This window comes from Aquarana catesbeiana, linkage group LG12, assembly GCF_042186555.1.
Source record: "Aquarana catesbeiana isolate 2022-GZ linkage group LG12, ASM4218655v1, whole genome shotgun sequence".
NCBI lineage: Eukaryota > Metazoa > Chordata > Amphibia > Anura > Ranidae > Aquarana > Aquarana catesbeiana.
In genome coordinates, this window is record NC_133335.1 from 229658018 (window position 1) to 229673380 (window position 15363).

Genomic DNA, 15363 nt, shown 5'->3' on the forward strand with positions numbered 1-15363 from the left:
TTTGGTGGAACTCCGCTTTAATAAGACAGCAGCACAGGATGTTACCTGCACGGTTTCCTACGGTTTGATAAAGGGGTGGTCCTGTCTGCCCTGAAACATGTAACCACACCCCCTCCAAGTCCCATCACCACCCAGCCAAGAGAGGCGCTGTTTGGAGCCGCAGCCATCTTGCTACTCCCAGAAGCCGATGTTGCCTGTTCCAGACTGAAGCCTGAAAGCTGGACTTCCAAAAACTCCGCTTCAGCCAGCCGAGCTCCGCAGGCTCACAGTGCACTTATGGCGGCCTATGACAAGCCTTCACCCACTTAACTCTACACACAGACTGCTGCGCCTCTTGTGTTTTTTTTTTTTTTTTTTTTATCAGCACAAAAGGCTTCTGGCAAGATCGTTTTCCACTGTATACTGAACAGACTAAAAACAGGCCAATTACAAGAAGTTAATTTGTTAGGGTTTACATAAAATTGTTTTTAAAGTTTATCTGAACCCAAAAAAGTCTGCTAGCACTCCGTAATGCACGTCTAAAGGGATACAGAAAATGTGTTCTTCCCTACAACACTGGAGGCGTGGCGCTGCAACATTTTTAAGTGCCTGCCAGCTACTCCCCATCAATACTCAAACTTGCAAAAAAAAGAGTCAGCAGAGACAGCGAGGTCATTTAAGCCTTAACCAGTTCCCGACTGGCCTATTGCATAATGACACTGGTGGGAACTGCTTGCTGATCCAGACGGACGCCATATGACATCCTCCCGTATCGCACCCCCCCCCCCCAGGTTGTGCAATCAGTCACTGGACACAGCCGATGACTGATCACTGTATCCGCCTATATGCAATGCATACTAGCACATTATGACATTGCCTTGCAGGTTAAAAAAAAACGGTACACACAATGAGATTATTGGACGAATAATCATCTTTGTTGTGTGGGATGAAAACAGGTTACCCCCCCCCCTCCCCCAAAAAAGGTGACAAACGTGGCACTTGGGGGGGGGGGGAGAGAGTTTACACTTTTGGATGGAACTCCGCTTTAGATCTGTGTGTATAATTCTGCCTTACAAACAGAAGGAATACTATTCCAGCAACTGAAATGCCAGAAACTTTTTTTTTAACAAAAAAACACCCAAGTAAGTTTTGTTTTTTTTTTTTACATTTTTTTTTATTGAACAAAGGACAAGAAAAAGGATTTACTTCAGTTCTTTTACTGACAGACCTGCAAAACAAAAAGAGAAAATCATTATTAGAAGTGATCTGGGACCGTCCTACCCACCTGTAGGGGGGCGGTTTAGCATTTTAGTTCAAAATAACAGATCCGAAAGAAGAAAAGAAGAAGGAAAGAAGAAGGAAAGAAGAAGGAAAGAAGAAGGAAAGAAGAAGGAAAGAAGAAGGAAAGAAGAAGGAAAGAAGAAGGAAAGAAGAAGGAAAGAAAGAAAGAAAGAATAATACCTGACACAAGGGATGATTACATTCCTTGTGACAGTAATAAAGCAAAACAAAAAAAATAAATTTTTTTTAAAGCGTCCCGTCCCCTCCGTGCTCACGCACAGAAGCATACGCAAGTCACTTGTAAACCCTGTTCAAATCACACCTGTGAGGTATCGCCGTGATCATTGGAGGGAGAGAAATAATTCTAGCTCTAGACCTCCATTTCTAAACTGATAACCAGTAATTTCAAAAAGCGTCGCCTATGGAGTTTTTTTTTTTTTTTTTTAAGTACTGTAGTTTGTTGCCATTCCACAAATGTGCGCAATTTTAACGCTTGGCATGTTAGGTATCCATTTACCCGGCGTAGCATCATTTTTCATATTATACAAAAAAAATGAAAAAAGTGTGACTAACTTTACCGTTTTGTTTGTAATTTTTAATTAAAAATTAGAGCCGTCCGCCATATACCGAAATAGAAGGAACAATGTAAATTACAGTGCTAGTAAAAGCAGAGGGAAGGGGGGGGCGCAAGACATGCTACGTATTGCGCCATCTACATTGGATAGATATATACACAGTGGGGACGGAAAGTATTCAGACCCGCTTAAATTTTTCACTCTTTGTTATATTGCAGCCATTTGCTAAAATCATTTGCTAAAGTTCATTTTTCCTCATTAATGTACACACAGCACCCCATATTGACAGAAAAACAGAATTTGACATTTTTGAAGATTTATTAAAAAAGAAAAAACTGAAATATCACATGGTCCTAAGTATTCAGACCCTTTGCTGTGACACTCATATATTTAACTCAGGTGCTGTCCATTTCTTCTGATCATCCTTGAGATGGTTCTACACCTTCGAGTCTAGCTGTGTTTGATTATACTGATTGGACTTGATTAGGAAAGCCACACACCTGTCTATATAAGACCTTACAGCTCACAATGCATGTCAGAGCAAATGAGAATCATGAGGTCAAAGGAACTGCCTGAAGAGCTCAGAGACAGAATTGTGGCAAGGCACAGATCTGGCCAAGGTTACAAAAAAATTTCTGCTGCACTTAAGGTTCCTAAGAGCACAGTGGCCTCCATAATCCTTAAATGGAAGACGTTTGGGACGACCAGAACCCTTCCTAGAGCTGGCCGTCCGGCCAAACTGAGTTATCGGGGGAGAAGAGCCTTGGTGAGAGAGGTAAAGAAGAACCCAAAGATCACTGTGGCTGAGCTCCAGAGATGCAGTCGGGAGATGGGAGAAAGTTGTAGAAAGTCAATCACTGCAGCCCTCCACCAGTCGGGGCTTTATGGCAAAGTGGCCCAATGGAAGCCTCTCCTCAGTGCAGGACACATGAAAGCCCGCATGGAGTTTGCTTAAAAAAAAAAAAAAAAAAACACACACCTGAAGGACTCCAAGATGGTGAGAAATAAGAATTTCTGGTCTGATGAGACCAAGATAGAACTTTTCGGCCTTAATTCTAAGCAGTATGTGTGGAGAAAACCAGGCACTGCTCATCACCTGTCCAATACAGTCCCAACAGTGAAGCATGGTGGTGGCAGCATCATGCTGTGGGGGTGTTTTTCAGCTGCAGGGACAGGACGACTGGTTGCAATCGAGGGAAAGATGAATGTGGCCAAGTACAGGAATATCCTGGATGAAAACCTCCAGAGTGCTCAGGACCTCAGACTGGGCCGAAGGTTTACCTTCCAACAAGACAATGACCCTAAGCACACAGCTAAAATAACGAAGGAGTGGCTTCACAACAACTCCGTGACTGTTCTTGAATGGCCCAGCCAGAGCCCTGACTTAAACCCAACTGAGCATCTCTGGAGAGACCTAAAAATGGCCGTCCACCAACGTTTACCATCCAACCTGACAGAACTGGAGAGGATCTGCAAGGAGGAATGGCAGAGGATCCCCAAATCCAGGTGTGAAAAACTTGTTGCATCTTTCCCAAAAAGACTCATGTCTGTATTAGATCAAAAGGGGCTTCTACTAAATACTGAGCAAAGGGTCTGAATACTTAGGACCATGTGATATTTCAGTTTTTCTTTTTTAATAAATCTGCAAAAATGTCAACAATTCTGTGTTTTTCGGACAATATGGGGTGCTGTGTGGACAATATGGGGTGCTGTGTGGACAATATGGGGTGCTGTGTGGACAATATGGGGTGCTGTGTGGACAATATGGGGTGCTGTGTGGACAATATGGGGTGCTGTGTGGACAATATGGGGTGCTGTGTGGACAATATGGGGTGCTGTGTGGACAATATGGGGTGCTGTGTGGACAATATGGGGTGCTGTGTGGACAATATGGGGTGCTGTGTGGACAATATGGGGTGCTGTGTGGACAATATGGGGTGCTGTGTGGACAATATGGGGTGCTGTGTGGACAATATGGGGTGCTGTGTGGACAATATGGGGTGCTGTGTGGACAATATGGGGTGCTGTGTGGACAATATGGGGTGCTGTGTGGACAATATGGGGTGCTGTGTGGACAATATGGGGTGCTGTGTGGACAATATGGGGTGCTGTGTGGACAATATGGGGTGCTGTGTGGACAATATGGGGTGCTGTGTGGACAATATGGGGTGCTGTGTGGACAATATGGGGTGCTGTGTGGACAATATGGGGTGCTGTGTGGACAATATGGGGTGCTGTGTGGACAATATGGGGTGCTGTGTGGACAATATGGGGTGCTGTGTGGACAATATGGGGTGCTGTGTGGACAATATGGGGTGCTGTGTGGACAATATGGGGTGCTGTGTGGACAATATGGGGTGCTGTGTGGACAATATGGGGTGCTGTGTGGACAATATGGGGTGCTGTGTGGACAATATGGGGTGCTGTGTGGACAATATGGGGTGCTGTGTGGACAATATGGGGTGCTGTGTGGACAATATGGGGTGCTGTGTGGACAATATGGGGTGCTGTGTGGACAATATGGGGTGCTGTGTGGACAATATGGGGTGCTGTGTGGACAATATGGGGTGCTGTGTGGACAATATGGGGTGCTGTGTGGACAATATGGGGTGCTGTGTGGACAATATGGGGTGCTGTGTGGACAATATGGGGTGCTGTGTGGACAATATGGGGTGCTGTGTGGACAATATGGGGTGCTGTGTGGACAATATGGGGTGCTGTGTGGACAATATGGGGTGCTGTGTGGACAATATGGGGTGCTGTGTGGACAATATGGGGTGCTGTGTGGACAATATGGGGTGCTGTGTGGACAATATGGGGTGCTGTGTGGACAATATGGGGTGCTGTGTGGACAATATGGGGTGCTGTGTGGACAATATGGGGTGCTGTGTGGACAATATGGGGTGCTGTGTGGACAATATGGGGTGCTGTGTGGACAATATGGGGTGCTGTGTGGACAATATGGGGTGCTGTGTGGACAATATGGGGTGCTGTGTGGACAATATGGGGTGCTGTGTGGACAATATGGGGTGCTGTGTGGACAATATGGGGTGCTGTGTGGACAATATGGGGTGCTGTGTGGACAATATGGGGTGCTGTGTGGACAATATGGGGTGCTGTGTGGACAATATGGGGTGCTGTGTGGACAATATGGGGTGCTGTGTGGACAATATGGGGTGCTGTGTGGACAATATGGGGTGCTGTGTGGACAATATGGGGTGCTGTGTGGACAATATGGGGTGCTGTGTGGACAATATGGGGTGCTGTGTGGACAATATGGGGTGCTGTGTGGACAATATGGGGTGCTGTGTGGACAATATGGGGTGCTGTGTGGACAATATGGGGTGCTGTGTGGACAATATGGGGTGCTGTGTGGACAATATGGGGTGCTGTGTGGACAATATGGGGTGCTGTGTGGACAATATGGGGTGCTGTGTGGACAATATGGGGTGCTGTGTGGACAATATGGGGTGCTGTGTGGACATTAATGAGGAAAAAAATGAACTTAAATGATTTTAGCAAATGGCTGCAATATAACAAAGAGTGAAAAATTTAAGGGGGTCTGAATACTTTCTGTCCACACTGTACATACATATACATTGTATCACACCTATAGATACAAGACTGGTGAAGAAGTCAGAGAACAGACATGGTGGACTCACCTGGAGGAAGAGACTGTTTCAGTTTCTCTGCCTTCTCTTTGTCGGTGATGACCAGAGTGTACAGGTATTTGCTGCAGCGGACCTTGAATTTCACATTATCCTTGTTCTTCTTAATCTTAACAGCTGTAAGGAAGAGAGAAGCTTTAATATGAGGCCACATAACTGAAAGCAATGACAGCTCCTGCAAGAAAATTCTGCTACCTCGATAAACCTTTCTGGGGGCATCCTCATGTCATTTTAGGTGAGATACTCCCAAAGGGAAATCACATGTGAAGGGATGCAGACCCTGCCACTTTCCTCATTAGAACCCTGCAGGTGCAGCAACTGACAATTATAAAGTCACTCTGAGCATGGACACAGAGAAAGAGCTATTTCTTCAGAATAATAAAAGGTAAGAATCTGCAACAAAGTTTGTTACAATCCCTGCAATGTACAGAGATCACCTGGAGGGGGGAGGGGCTTCTAACAAAAGTTGAGTTTGGCGGGGTTCAGTGGTACGACATACGCACAGACTTTGGGAGCTCATGTCGCATGATGTGTGTAAATCAATGGTTCCCTATCAGAGCCGTCTTAACTGGTCCAACACAAGTCGGTCCGACTTTGAAAAAGGCTCCGGCACTACTTTGGTCCGACTTCAGCCTATTGAATATCATTGAAGTCGGATCAAAGTCAGATCCTTGTCCTAACCATCCAACTTGTGATATCCAACATGGTGATTACATCAGCAGTAAAAGAAATTTATCTCGCATTGGGATGGTTTTGATTGGTCAAAGGACAAGTCAGACTATCTCAAAGTTGGAGCAAAATCTTAGCCTGTTCATTCAAGTCGGATGGAAGTAGAACTGATGTCACCGGGCAAAGAGATGACAGTCGTACAACAGTCCAGTCACAACAGTGTTAACCTGGCCTTACTCTTTAATGCATGCCAATATTTAACCCCTAGGTGCCAACTGTATGCAAATATGCGGCCTCTCAGTGGGTGGGCCCTGGTGCCAATAGGATGGGCCATGACAGGTCCTCTTTATGAAGAGAGTTGGGGGTCTTATTAGACACCAAATTTCTCCTCTAGCCTCGCATGCAGCCAGATTGTCTGATCGTCGGTGTTCGCTCAGATGAGCAAATCCGTCAGATCAGCTAACAAAAGAAACGTTCCGTCAGCTGCACATTCCACTACTACCAGGTTTGGCAATCTGACAGAACACCTGCAGTCAGAATGAGGCAGCGGACATCTTACTACACCCAGTAAGGTCTTGAATTTCAGAGTCATTTTAGAAATAAAATGAGCATATATAAATATAGTACGTTTACATCTGTGATGCTGTTTTGAGGTTACATTTTGAAAGAAGCTGGACGCCAGCAGTAGGAAGGTGGCAGCGGCCATGTTGGTACACCCCGCATCACTCTTCGCTAAACCTTTAGGCTTTCAAAATTAAACATCCAAACAGCATATACACACTCACTTTGCTAAAATTACTCCGGAATTGAAGACGTAACTGGGTGTAGTAAAATGTCCGCTGCCACCTGACTGCAGATGTTTTATCAGATTAGCAAACCTGGTAGCGGTGGAACGCATGCGCAGCTGATGGAACGTTACTTCCGTCAGCTGATCTGTAGGGTTTGCTCATCTGAACATCGGCTTCCCTGGACGCCAGGTAAACCAAGAGCTGAAATCGGAAGTGACAACATAACTCGTCCCTCCCGGTTTCCAGGGTTACAGAGAGGGGAACAACGTCAGTTCCTCTCTGTATAGCAGGGATATGCAATTAGTGGACCTCCAGCTGTTACAGAACTACAAGTCCCATGAGACATAGCAAGACTCTGACAGCCACAAGCATCACACCCAGAGGCAGAGCATGATGGGACTTGTAGTTTTGCAACAGCTGGAGGTCTGCTAATTGCATATACCTGCTGTATAGGATCTGTATCACCACAACCGGTCGCATCGCTCCCGGGCTCCAGGATGGAACTGGAGAACTGGTGTTCCATCAGATTGTAACGGAAGTGACGTTCCGTCACGGCCATCTTGGTATACCCAGCAGTCGCCCACACTAAGCCTACAGTCTGAAGTTGCCACGCGGACATCTTTTTACACCCACTGAAATCTTGCATTGCACACCTTATTTTTACCACTAAACTGAGCTTACATCACGAAATACAGTATTTAGAAATCCGTGATGCTGTTTTGATGTTGAATTTTAAAAGCAGCGGCAAGCCTGCTGATCTCACAGGTTTGCTAATCTGACAGAACACCGCTGCTTTTAAAATTCATCAAAAAAGAGTGTTACAGACTTTTAAATACTGCATTTCACTAAACAAGCTCAGTTTAATGGTAAAAATAAGTGTAAAATGCAAGACGCTGGTGGGTGTAAAAAGATGTCCGCTTGGCGACTTCAGACTGTGCGGGCTTACTGCAGCTGAGCGCGGGGTGTACCAAGATGGTCATGATGGAATGTCATTTCCGTTACAAGTTTTGACGGGTAGCCCAATCTGATGGAAAACTGGCAGTTGCGGGGTGTGGGATCCCATTCCTCCACCTGCAGAAGTGATTGCGTGGCTAATTAGCCACTTGGATAACTTCTGCAATAAAGAATCGCCGGCTGCAAATTGACATACCAGAAGGATGCCTGTAGGTGCAACCACTGGAACCGGGGAAGTGGTGATGTCCTCCCAGTGGGAAGTGGTTAGTGTCCCCGTCTGCTACAAAAAAAAGTGAGGGACGGAGGAGCTATAAGACCTTTCAAAGTGAGCGGCGCTGCTGACATGTGCAGAGGAAGAAAGTTTCTCCATGAAACAGCTCAGATTCTGGGTACCGACAACACTGAGGGGGGAGTGGGAAGGTGGGCAAGCAGCAGTGTCAGTACCGCACAGCTAACATGGTCAACATAGAGGGCACAATGTGATACTGTATGTTGACCATCACTTGTGAAACCAGGACTGGATTTCAGGTTCTTCATCAGAACTGAGTGGAGGACGGTGACCTGGACGGGTATCAGTACAGTTGTGCTGGGAAGTGAATACTCACATTTGGCGTCCTTCCTTCTGGCTGTCAGCAGGAAGTCTTTGATCTCTTCAATTTTGCGAGGCTAAAAAAAAAAAAAAAAAAAAGACAAACAGTTTTACTTCAGGACGGCCAAAACATGGCAGACATCCCCGTACAACACTGGAGAGGGTTATGGGAAAAGCCCCATCGGTCTACCATCTTCTTAATAAGGCTGCTGCAAATCACTCCACATTTCTCATGCTCTGTGTGAACTACTCACTGCTGCACAGACTGTCAGAGGCGGGGGTCAGGCTGCCTTCATATGGTACAAAACAATAGCCACCGCCCTCATCAAGAGCTGGCGTTAGCAGCAAGGAGCATTGGAGTGCAAAAACAAAAAAAAAAAAATGGACCAAGGAAAGTTCCAAGCTCTACTTACCAACCAGCCTGCGACCAGATTAGCCTGTCTAAAAGTAGGAAGGAACTACAAGTAAACAGGGAGCCTTGCCGGGGCCTGTAGCTTACGCATGCATTCGCAAATTCGTGCAACTAAACCCGTTTCTAAAAACGCATACTGTTAGACAGGCTGATCGGGTTGGTTCGCGGACTGGTCAGTAAGTAGAGCTTGGAACTTTCCCTGGTCCTTTTTTGATATGCCTTCATATGGTAGCCATGGGGGCGGTATACAAGTAGGCATTTATGTGGCACTCAGCCATTCCTAAGCAGCTTTTTAGTCCATAAATGAATACAAAGCCTCCGATTGGCTGAGATAGATGAGGCCTAATGACAGTGTACACAATCTGTATAATGGCAGACCCAGGTGTGTGCAGCACCGAGCACTGTTTGTACACACACACACCTGTATATATGGATCTGTGGTTTCCTATAGCGCTGCATTTAGATACAGAGCCCCTCCAAAAACAGGGGAATATATTTCGGCATTCCACAAAGTATCACAGCTGCAGCACTATATACCCCTGTATGGTTGCCTTGGCTCAACTATAATTTTTAATATGATAATATTTAATATTTATAATAATTAAATATTTTTATTTTTAAATATTTTTAAAATATATTATTCAGGATTTATATAGTGCCAACAGTTTACGCAGCGCTTTACAATATAAAAAGGAGACAATACAGTTATAATACAATAAAATACAAGATTAAGAGGGGCCTGCTCTTACAATCTAATAGGGTGGGGCAGGTGGTACAAAAGGTTCTAACTGTGGGGGATGAGTTGATGGAAGTGGTAGGAGATTAGTTGGAGACGTTATAGGCTTTCCTGAAGAGATGAGTTTTCAGGGATCGCCTGAAGGTAGCAAGAGTAGGGGATAGCCGGACAGGTGGAGGTAGCGAGTTCCAGAGGATGGGAGAGGCTCTGGAGAAATCCTGGAGACGAGCATGAGAGGAGGAGATGAGAGAGCTTGAGAGTAGGAGGTGTTGAGAAGAGCGGAGAGGACGATTTGGATGATATTTGGAGACAAGATTAGTGATGTAGCTCGGGGGCAGTTGTGAATGGCTTTGTATGTTGTGGTTAGTATTTTGAATTTAATTCACTGGGTGATTGGAGGACAGTGTAGGGATTGGAGGACAGTGTAGGGATTGGAGGACAGTGTAGGGATTGGAGGACAGTGTAGGGATTGGAGGACAGTGTAGGGATTGGAGGACAGTGTAGGGATTGGAGGACAGTGTAGGGATTGGAGGACAGTGTAGGGATTGGAGGACAGTGTAGGGATTGGAGGACAGTGTAGGGGTTGGCGGTCAGTGTAGGGGTTGGCGGTCAGTGTAGGGATTGGAGGACAGTGTAGGGGTTGGCGGTCAGTGTAGGGATTGGAGGACAGTGTAGGGGTTGGCGGTCAGTGTAGGGATTGGAGGAGAGGGGTTGGCGGTCAGTGCAGGGATTGGAGGAGAGGGGTTGGCGGTCAGTGCAGGGATTGGAGGAGAGGGGTTGGCGGTCAGTGCAGGGATTGGAGGAGAGGGGTTGGCGGTCAGTGCAGGGATTGGAGGAGAGGGGTTGGCGGTCAGTGCAGGGATTGGAGGAGAGGGGTTGGCGGTCAGTGCAGGGATTGGAGGAGAGGGGTTGGCGGTCAGTGCAGGGATTGGAGGAGAGGGGTTGGCGGTCAGTGCAGGGATTGGAGGAGAGGGGTTGGCGGTCAGTGCAGGGATTGGAGGAGAGGGGTTGGCGGTCAGTGCAGGGATTGGAGGAGAGGGGTTGGCGGTCAGTGCAGGGATTGGAGGAGAGGGGTTGGCGGTCAGTGCAGGGATTGGAGGAGAGGGGTTGGCGGTCAGTGCAGGGATTGGAGGAGAGGGGTTGGCGGTCAGTGCAGGGATTGGAGGAGAGGGGTTGGCGGTCAGTGCAGGGATTGGAGGAGAGGGGTTGGCGGTCAGTGCAGGGATTGGAGGAGAGGGGTTGGCGGTCAGTGCAGGGATTGGAGGAGAGGGGTTGGCGGTCAGTGCAGGGATTGGAGGAGAGGGGTTGGCGGTCAGTGTAGGGATTGGAGAAGAGGGTTGGCGGTCAGTGTAGGGATTGGAGGAGAGGGTTGGCAGTCAGTGTAGGGATTGGAGGAGAGGGTTGGCAGTCAGTGTAGGGATTGGAGGAGAGGGTTGGCAGTCAGTGTAGGGATTGGAGGAGAGGGTTGGCAGTCAGTGTAGGGATTGGAGGAGAGGGTTGGCAGACACTGAGCGGTTGGTAAGGTGGATAAGTCTGGCAGCAGCATTCATGATAGACTGAAGAGGGGAGGAGCCTATGGAGAGGTAGGCCAATTAGAAGGGAGTTGCAATAGTCAAGGTGAGAGATAACGAGGGAGTGAATGAGGAGCTTGGTGGTTTTTCATTTGTTAAAAAGGGACGAATTTAAGGCCCCTTTCACACTGGGGCGGTGGGGGCGTCGGCGGTAAAACAGCGCTATTTTTAGAGCTGTTTTACCGTCGTTTTTGCGGCTGTATTTGGCCGCTATCGGTGCGGTTTTAACTCCCGCTGGTGGACGAAAAAGGGTTAAAACCACTCGCATATCGAGGCTATAGCTGCGCTGCCCCATTGATTTCAATGGGCAGGAGCAGTGAATACACCGCTCCAAAGATGCAGCTTGCAGGAGTTTTTTTCTTCTCCTGCCAGCGCACCGCTTCAGTGTGAAAGCCCCGAGGGCTTTCACACTGAACAAACAACAGCGGCTGTTTTGGGTCGGTTTGCAGGCAGTATTTTTAGCGCACAAACGCCTGCAAACGCCCCCAGTGTGAAAGGGGTCTTAGAGATGTTACGGCGGTGAATTCTACAAACTTTTGACAACGATTGGATTTGAGGCTGAAATGACAAGTCAGTCTAGGATTACACCGAGTACCTGGTGTGGGGGGAGGGCCTAATGGTTGCATTGTTGATTTTGATGGAAAAGTCATGGAGGGGGAGGGGCACGGACGGGCGGGGGGAATATTAATAGCTCAGTTTTAGAGAGATTTCATTTACGTGGTGTGACATCTACATGTAGTTAATTCTGCCCCAAGTGCAAACGAGGCCTTAAGACTGGAGGAGACCTGTAACATGAGACTGACGGAGGCCACTGTGTCTAACCCCCCCCCCCCCCCCTTTATAAAACTGATGCTTTAGGGAAGGGTGTTTCTCAAACTTACTTCAGTCAAGGCCCCCCATTCTAAAAACGTAAAAAAAAAAAAAACACTATTCTAATAGATTATATAAACGCAGCAACATCCACACAGAGGACACCCAACGTTAGAGGTGATTTATTCTTCCAAAGCAAATAGACCTTTGCACACTTGGTACCGACTAGTATTCCAATGTTTCTCTTACATAGTTACATGGTAGGTGAGGTTGAAAAAAAAGACACAAGTCCACCCCATGTGTGTGATTATGTGTCAGTATTACATTGTATATCCCTGTATATTGCGGTCATTCAGGTGATTATCTAATAGTTTCTTGAAGCTATCAATGCTCCCCGCTGAGACCACCCCCTGTGGAAGGGAATTCCACATCCTTGCCGCTCTTACAGTAAATTCTCAGTCAGCCGTCACCCCAGTGCTGAGGGAGAGGGGCACATAAAGGGTCAAACAGTCATCCTGCTTATTAACTAAATGACATTATCGGTTGTTCGGATACCAGTGTCTACAAAGTCATAATGAAAATCTGTGGCTTTGTGTAACTAAAAGACAGAATTGTTCCACCCGCCGGCTTGTATAAAATTTTTAAGCATTTTTCCAAGTTACCCCCCTGAAGAAACATCAAGGCACCCTGGTTGAAAAAGGCTGCACCATCAAGTACCCGTGGGGGGGGGGAGGTGATCGACCACGCACCAGCAAGGGAGGGGGCCGTGATGCCGGCCAGCACCAGAGACGCACGTGCCAACTTTCATCACCAGGGGGAGAAGGGCAGGGAGTGTCGTTGACCAGCGGGAGGGCGGGGTCGCCACTCAGAGGAAGAAGGGCAGGGTGTGACGTTGCCAGGAGTAGGGCGGCCCTGCGATCGCCCCCCGCCAGAGGAAGGGGCATGCTAACCAGAGGAAGAAGGGCAGGCCTGCCACCCGCCGGGTGAAAGTTCTTCTATTATTGGGGGGGGGGGGGGACAGCTCTTCTATTACGGGGGGGGGGGGGGGGGGGAGGGAGGGGGACAGCTCTTCTATTACGGGGGGGGGGGAGGAGGAGGGGGGGACAGCTCTTCCATTACGGGGGGGGGGAGGAGGAGGGGGGGACAGCTCTTCCATTACGGGGGGGGGGAGGAGGAGGGGGGGACAGCTCTTCCATTACGGGGGGGGGGGAGGAGGAGGGGGGGACAGCTCTTCCATTACGGGGGGGGGGGGAGGAGGGGGGGACAGCTCTTCCATTACGGGGGGAGGAGGGGGGGACAGCTCTTCCATTACGGGGGGAGGAGGGGGGGACAGCTCTTCCATTACGGGGGGAGGAGGGGGGGACAGCTCTTCCATTACGGGGGGAGGAGGGGGGGACAGCTCTTCCATTACGGGGGGGAGGAGGGGGGGACAGCTCTTCCATTACGGGGGGAGGAGGGGGGGACAGCTCTTCCATTACGGGGGGAGGAGGGGGGGGACAGCTCTTCCATTACGGGGGGAGGAGGGGGGGGACAGCTCTTCCATTACGGGGGGAGGAGGGGGGGGACAGCTCTTCCATTACGGGGGGGAGGAGGGGGGGACAGCTCTTCCATTACGGGGGGGAGGAGGGGGGGACAGCTCTTCCATTACGGGGGGGAGGAGGGGGGGACAGCTCTTCCATTACGGGGGGAGGAGGGGGGGACAGCTCTTCCATTACGGGGGGAGGAGGGGGGGACAGCTCTTCCATTACGGGGGGAGGAGGGGGGGACAGCTCTTCCATTACGGGGGGAGGAGGGGGGGACAGCTCTTCCATTACGGGGGGAGGAGGGGGGGACAGCTCTTCTATTACGGGGGGGGGGAGGGGGGGGGACAGCTCTTCTATTACGGGGGGGGAGGAGGGGGGACAGCTCTTCTATTACGGGGGGGGGAGCTCTTCTATTACCGGGGGGGGGGGAAGCTCTTCTATTACGGGGGGGAAGGAGGGGGGGACAGCTCTTCTATTACGGGGGGGGAGCTCTTCTATTACGGGGGGGAAGGAGGGGGGGGCAGCTCTTCTATTACGGGGGGGAGGAGGGGGGGACAGCTCTTCTATTACGGGGGGGAGGAGGGGGGGACAGCTCTTCTATTACGGGGGGGAGGAGGGGGGGGGGACAGCTCTTCTATTACGGGGGGGGGGGGGAGGAGGGGGGGACAGCTCTTCTATTACGGGGGGGAGGAGGGGGGGACAGCTCTTCTATTACGGGGGGGACAGCTCTTCTATTACGGGGGGGGGGGAGAGCTCTTCTATTACGGGGGGGGGGGGAGAGCTCTTCTATTACGGGGGGGGGAGGGGGGACAGCTCTTCTATTACGGGGGGGGGAGGAGGGGGGGACAGCTCTTCTATTACGGGGGGGGGAGGAGGGGGGACAGCTCTATTACGGAGGGGGGACAGCTCTTCTATTACGGGGGGGGGGGAGGGGGGACAGCTCTATTACGGAGGGGGGACAGCTCTTCTATTACGGGGGGGAGGAGGGGGGGACAGCTCTTCTATTATGGGGGGGGGGGGGACAGCTCTTCTATTACGGGGGGGGGGGGGGACAGCTCTTCTATTACGGGGGGGTGAGAGAGACAGCTCCTCTTCAGGGATCACACTCAGGACTCACCATGGCTGCAGCTCTATCCGGGATCTGCGGGGAGAAGAAAACACACAATTATCCTCCACACTCCTCATCTCCCTTCACCCCCAACAAATATCCCCCCACCCGGCCTCCTCCACCCCTCCCCGACCCCCCAGCACACCTCTCCGCCGCCGGGCACCGGCCTACACGGAGGATGTCACCGGATCGCCCGGCTGAGCCACTCACCAGCTACGGATCCTGCAACCAGAGGAAAGAAAAGGGACGTCACTTCCGGCTTCCTGGACTTTAACCCGGAAACGGCGGCCGGAGGTGGACAAACTTAGTGAGAGCGCGAGCTGCAGAGGGCGGGGTGAGGAGGTGGGAGGGGTCATGTGACCTGTGCGAGGCGCTGAAGTCCAGATGCCGTAAAAGATGGGTGTAGAGCCGTAAAAAGAGCGACAAATAGGCGACGTACGTGTGTACATTGTCCGCACAGATCACAATGATGTCATGTTTGTGTTCTGTACGTAATAAAAACTTTATAAGGAAAAATAACAACATCAGGGTCCGGGTGTACCTGGACGGCAGGAGTTTGAATTATTTAAAGCAGAACTCGGGGCAACCGGCTTAAAAACATGGATAAAGTACAGATAAGGGAGCCAATCACAGCCCAGAGCTCTGTACACAGGGAGCAATCTCTCTGCTTCTCTTTCCTGCAAAGCAGGGATCAGAAACA

The 15363-nt window shown here is 49.7% G+C and overlaps 1 protein-coding gene across 2 annotated transcripts; it reads right to left on the reverse strand.

Moving 5' to 3' along the window:
* Positions 1-1126: 1126 nt before the first annotated feature.
* On the reverse strand, positions 1127-14992 carry RPL38 (ribosomal protein L38). Of its 2 annotated transcripts, none has more exons than XM_073606889.1 (5): positions 14874-14992; positions 14673-14696; positions 8520-8580; positions 5498-5620; positions 1127-1207 (listed from the first exon to the last, which is right to left on the reverse strand). In XM_073606889.1, the coding sequence occupies exons 2-5, from the start codon at positions 14673-14675 to the stop codon at positions 1182-1184; spliced, it is 213 nt and encodes a 70-aa protein (XP_073462990.1). In that variant the 5' UTR covers positions 14676-14696; positions 14874-14992; the 3' UTR covers positions 1127-1181. The 2 variants fall into 2 exon arrangements, with proteins under 2 accessions (XP_073462990.1, XP_073462991.1); XM_073606890.1 differs by having other exon boundaries at positions 14809-14923.
* Between the last annotated feature and the right edge of the window lie 371 nt (positions 14993-15363).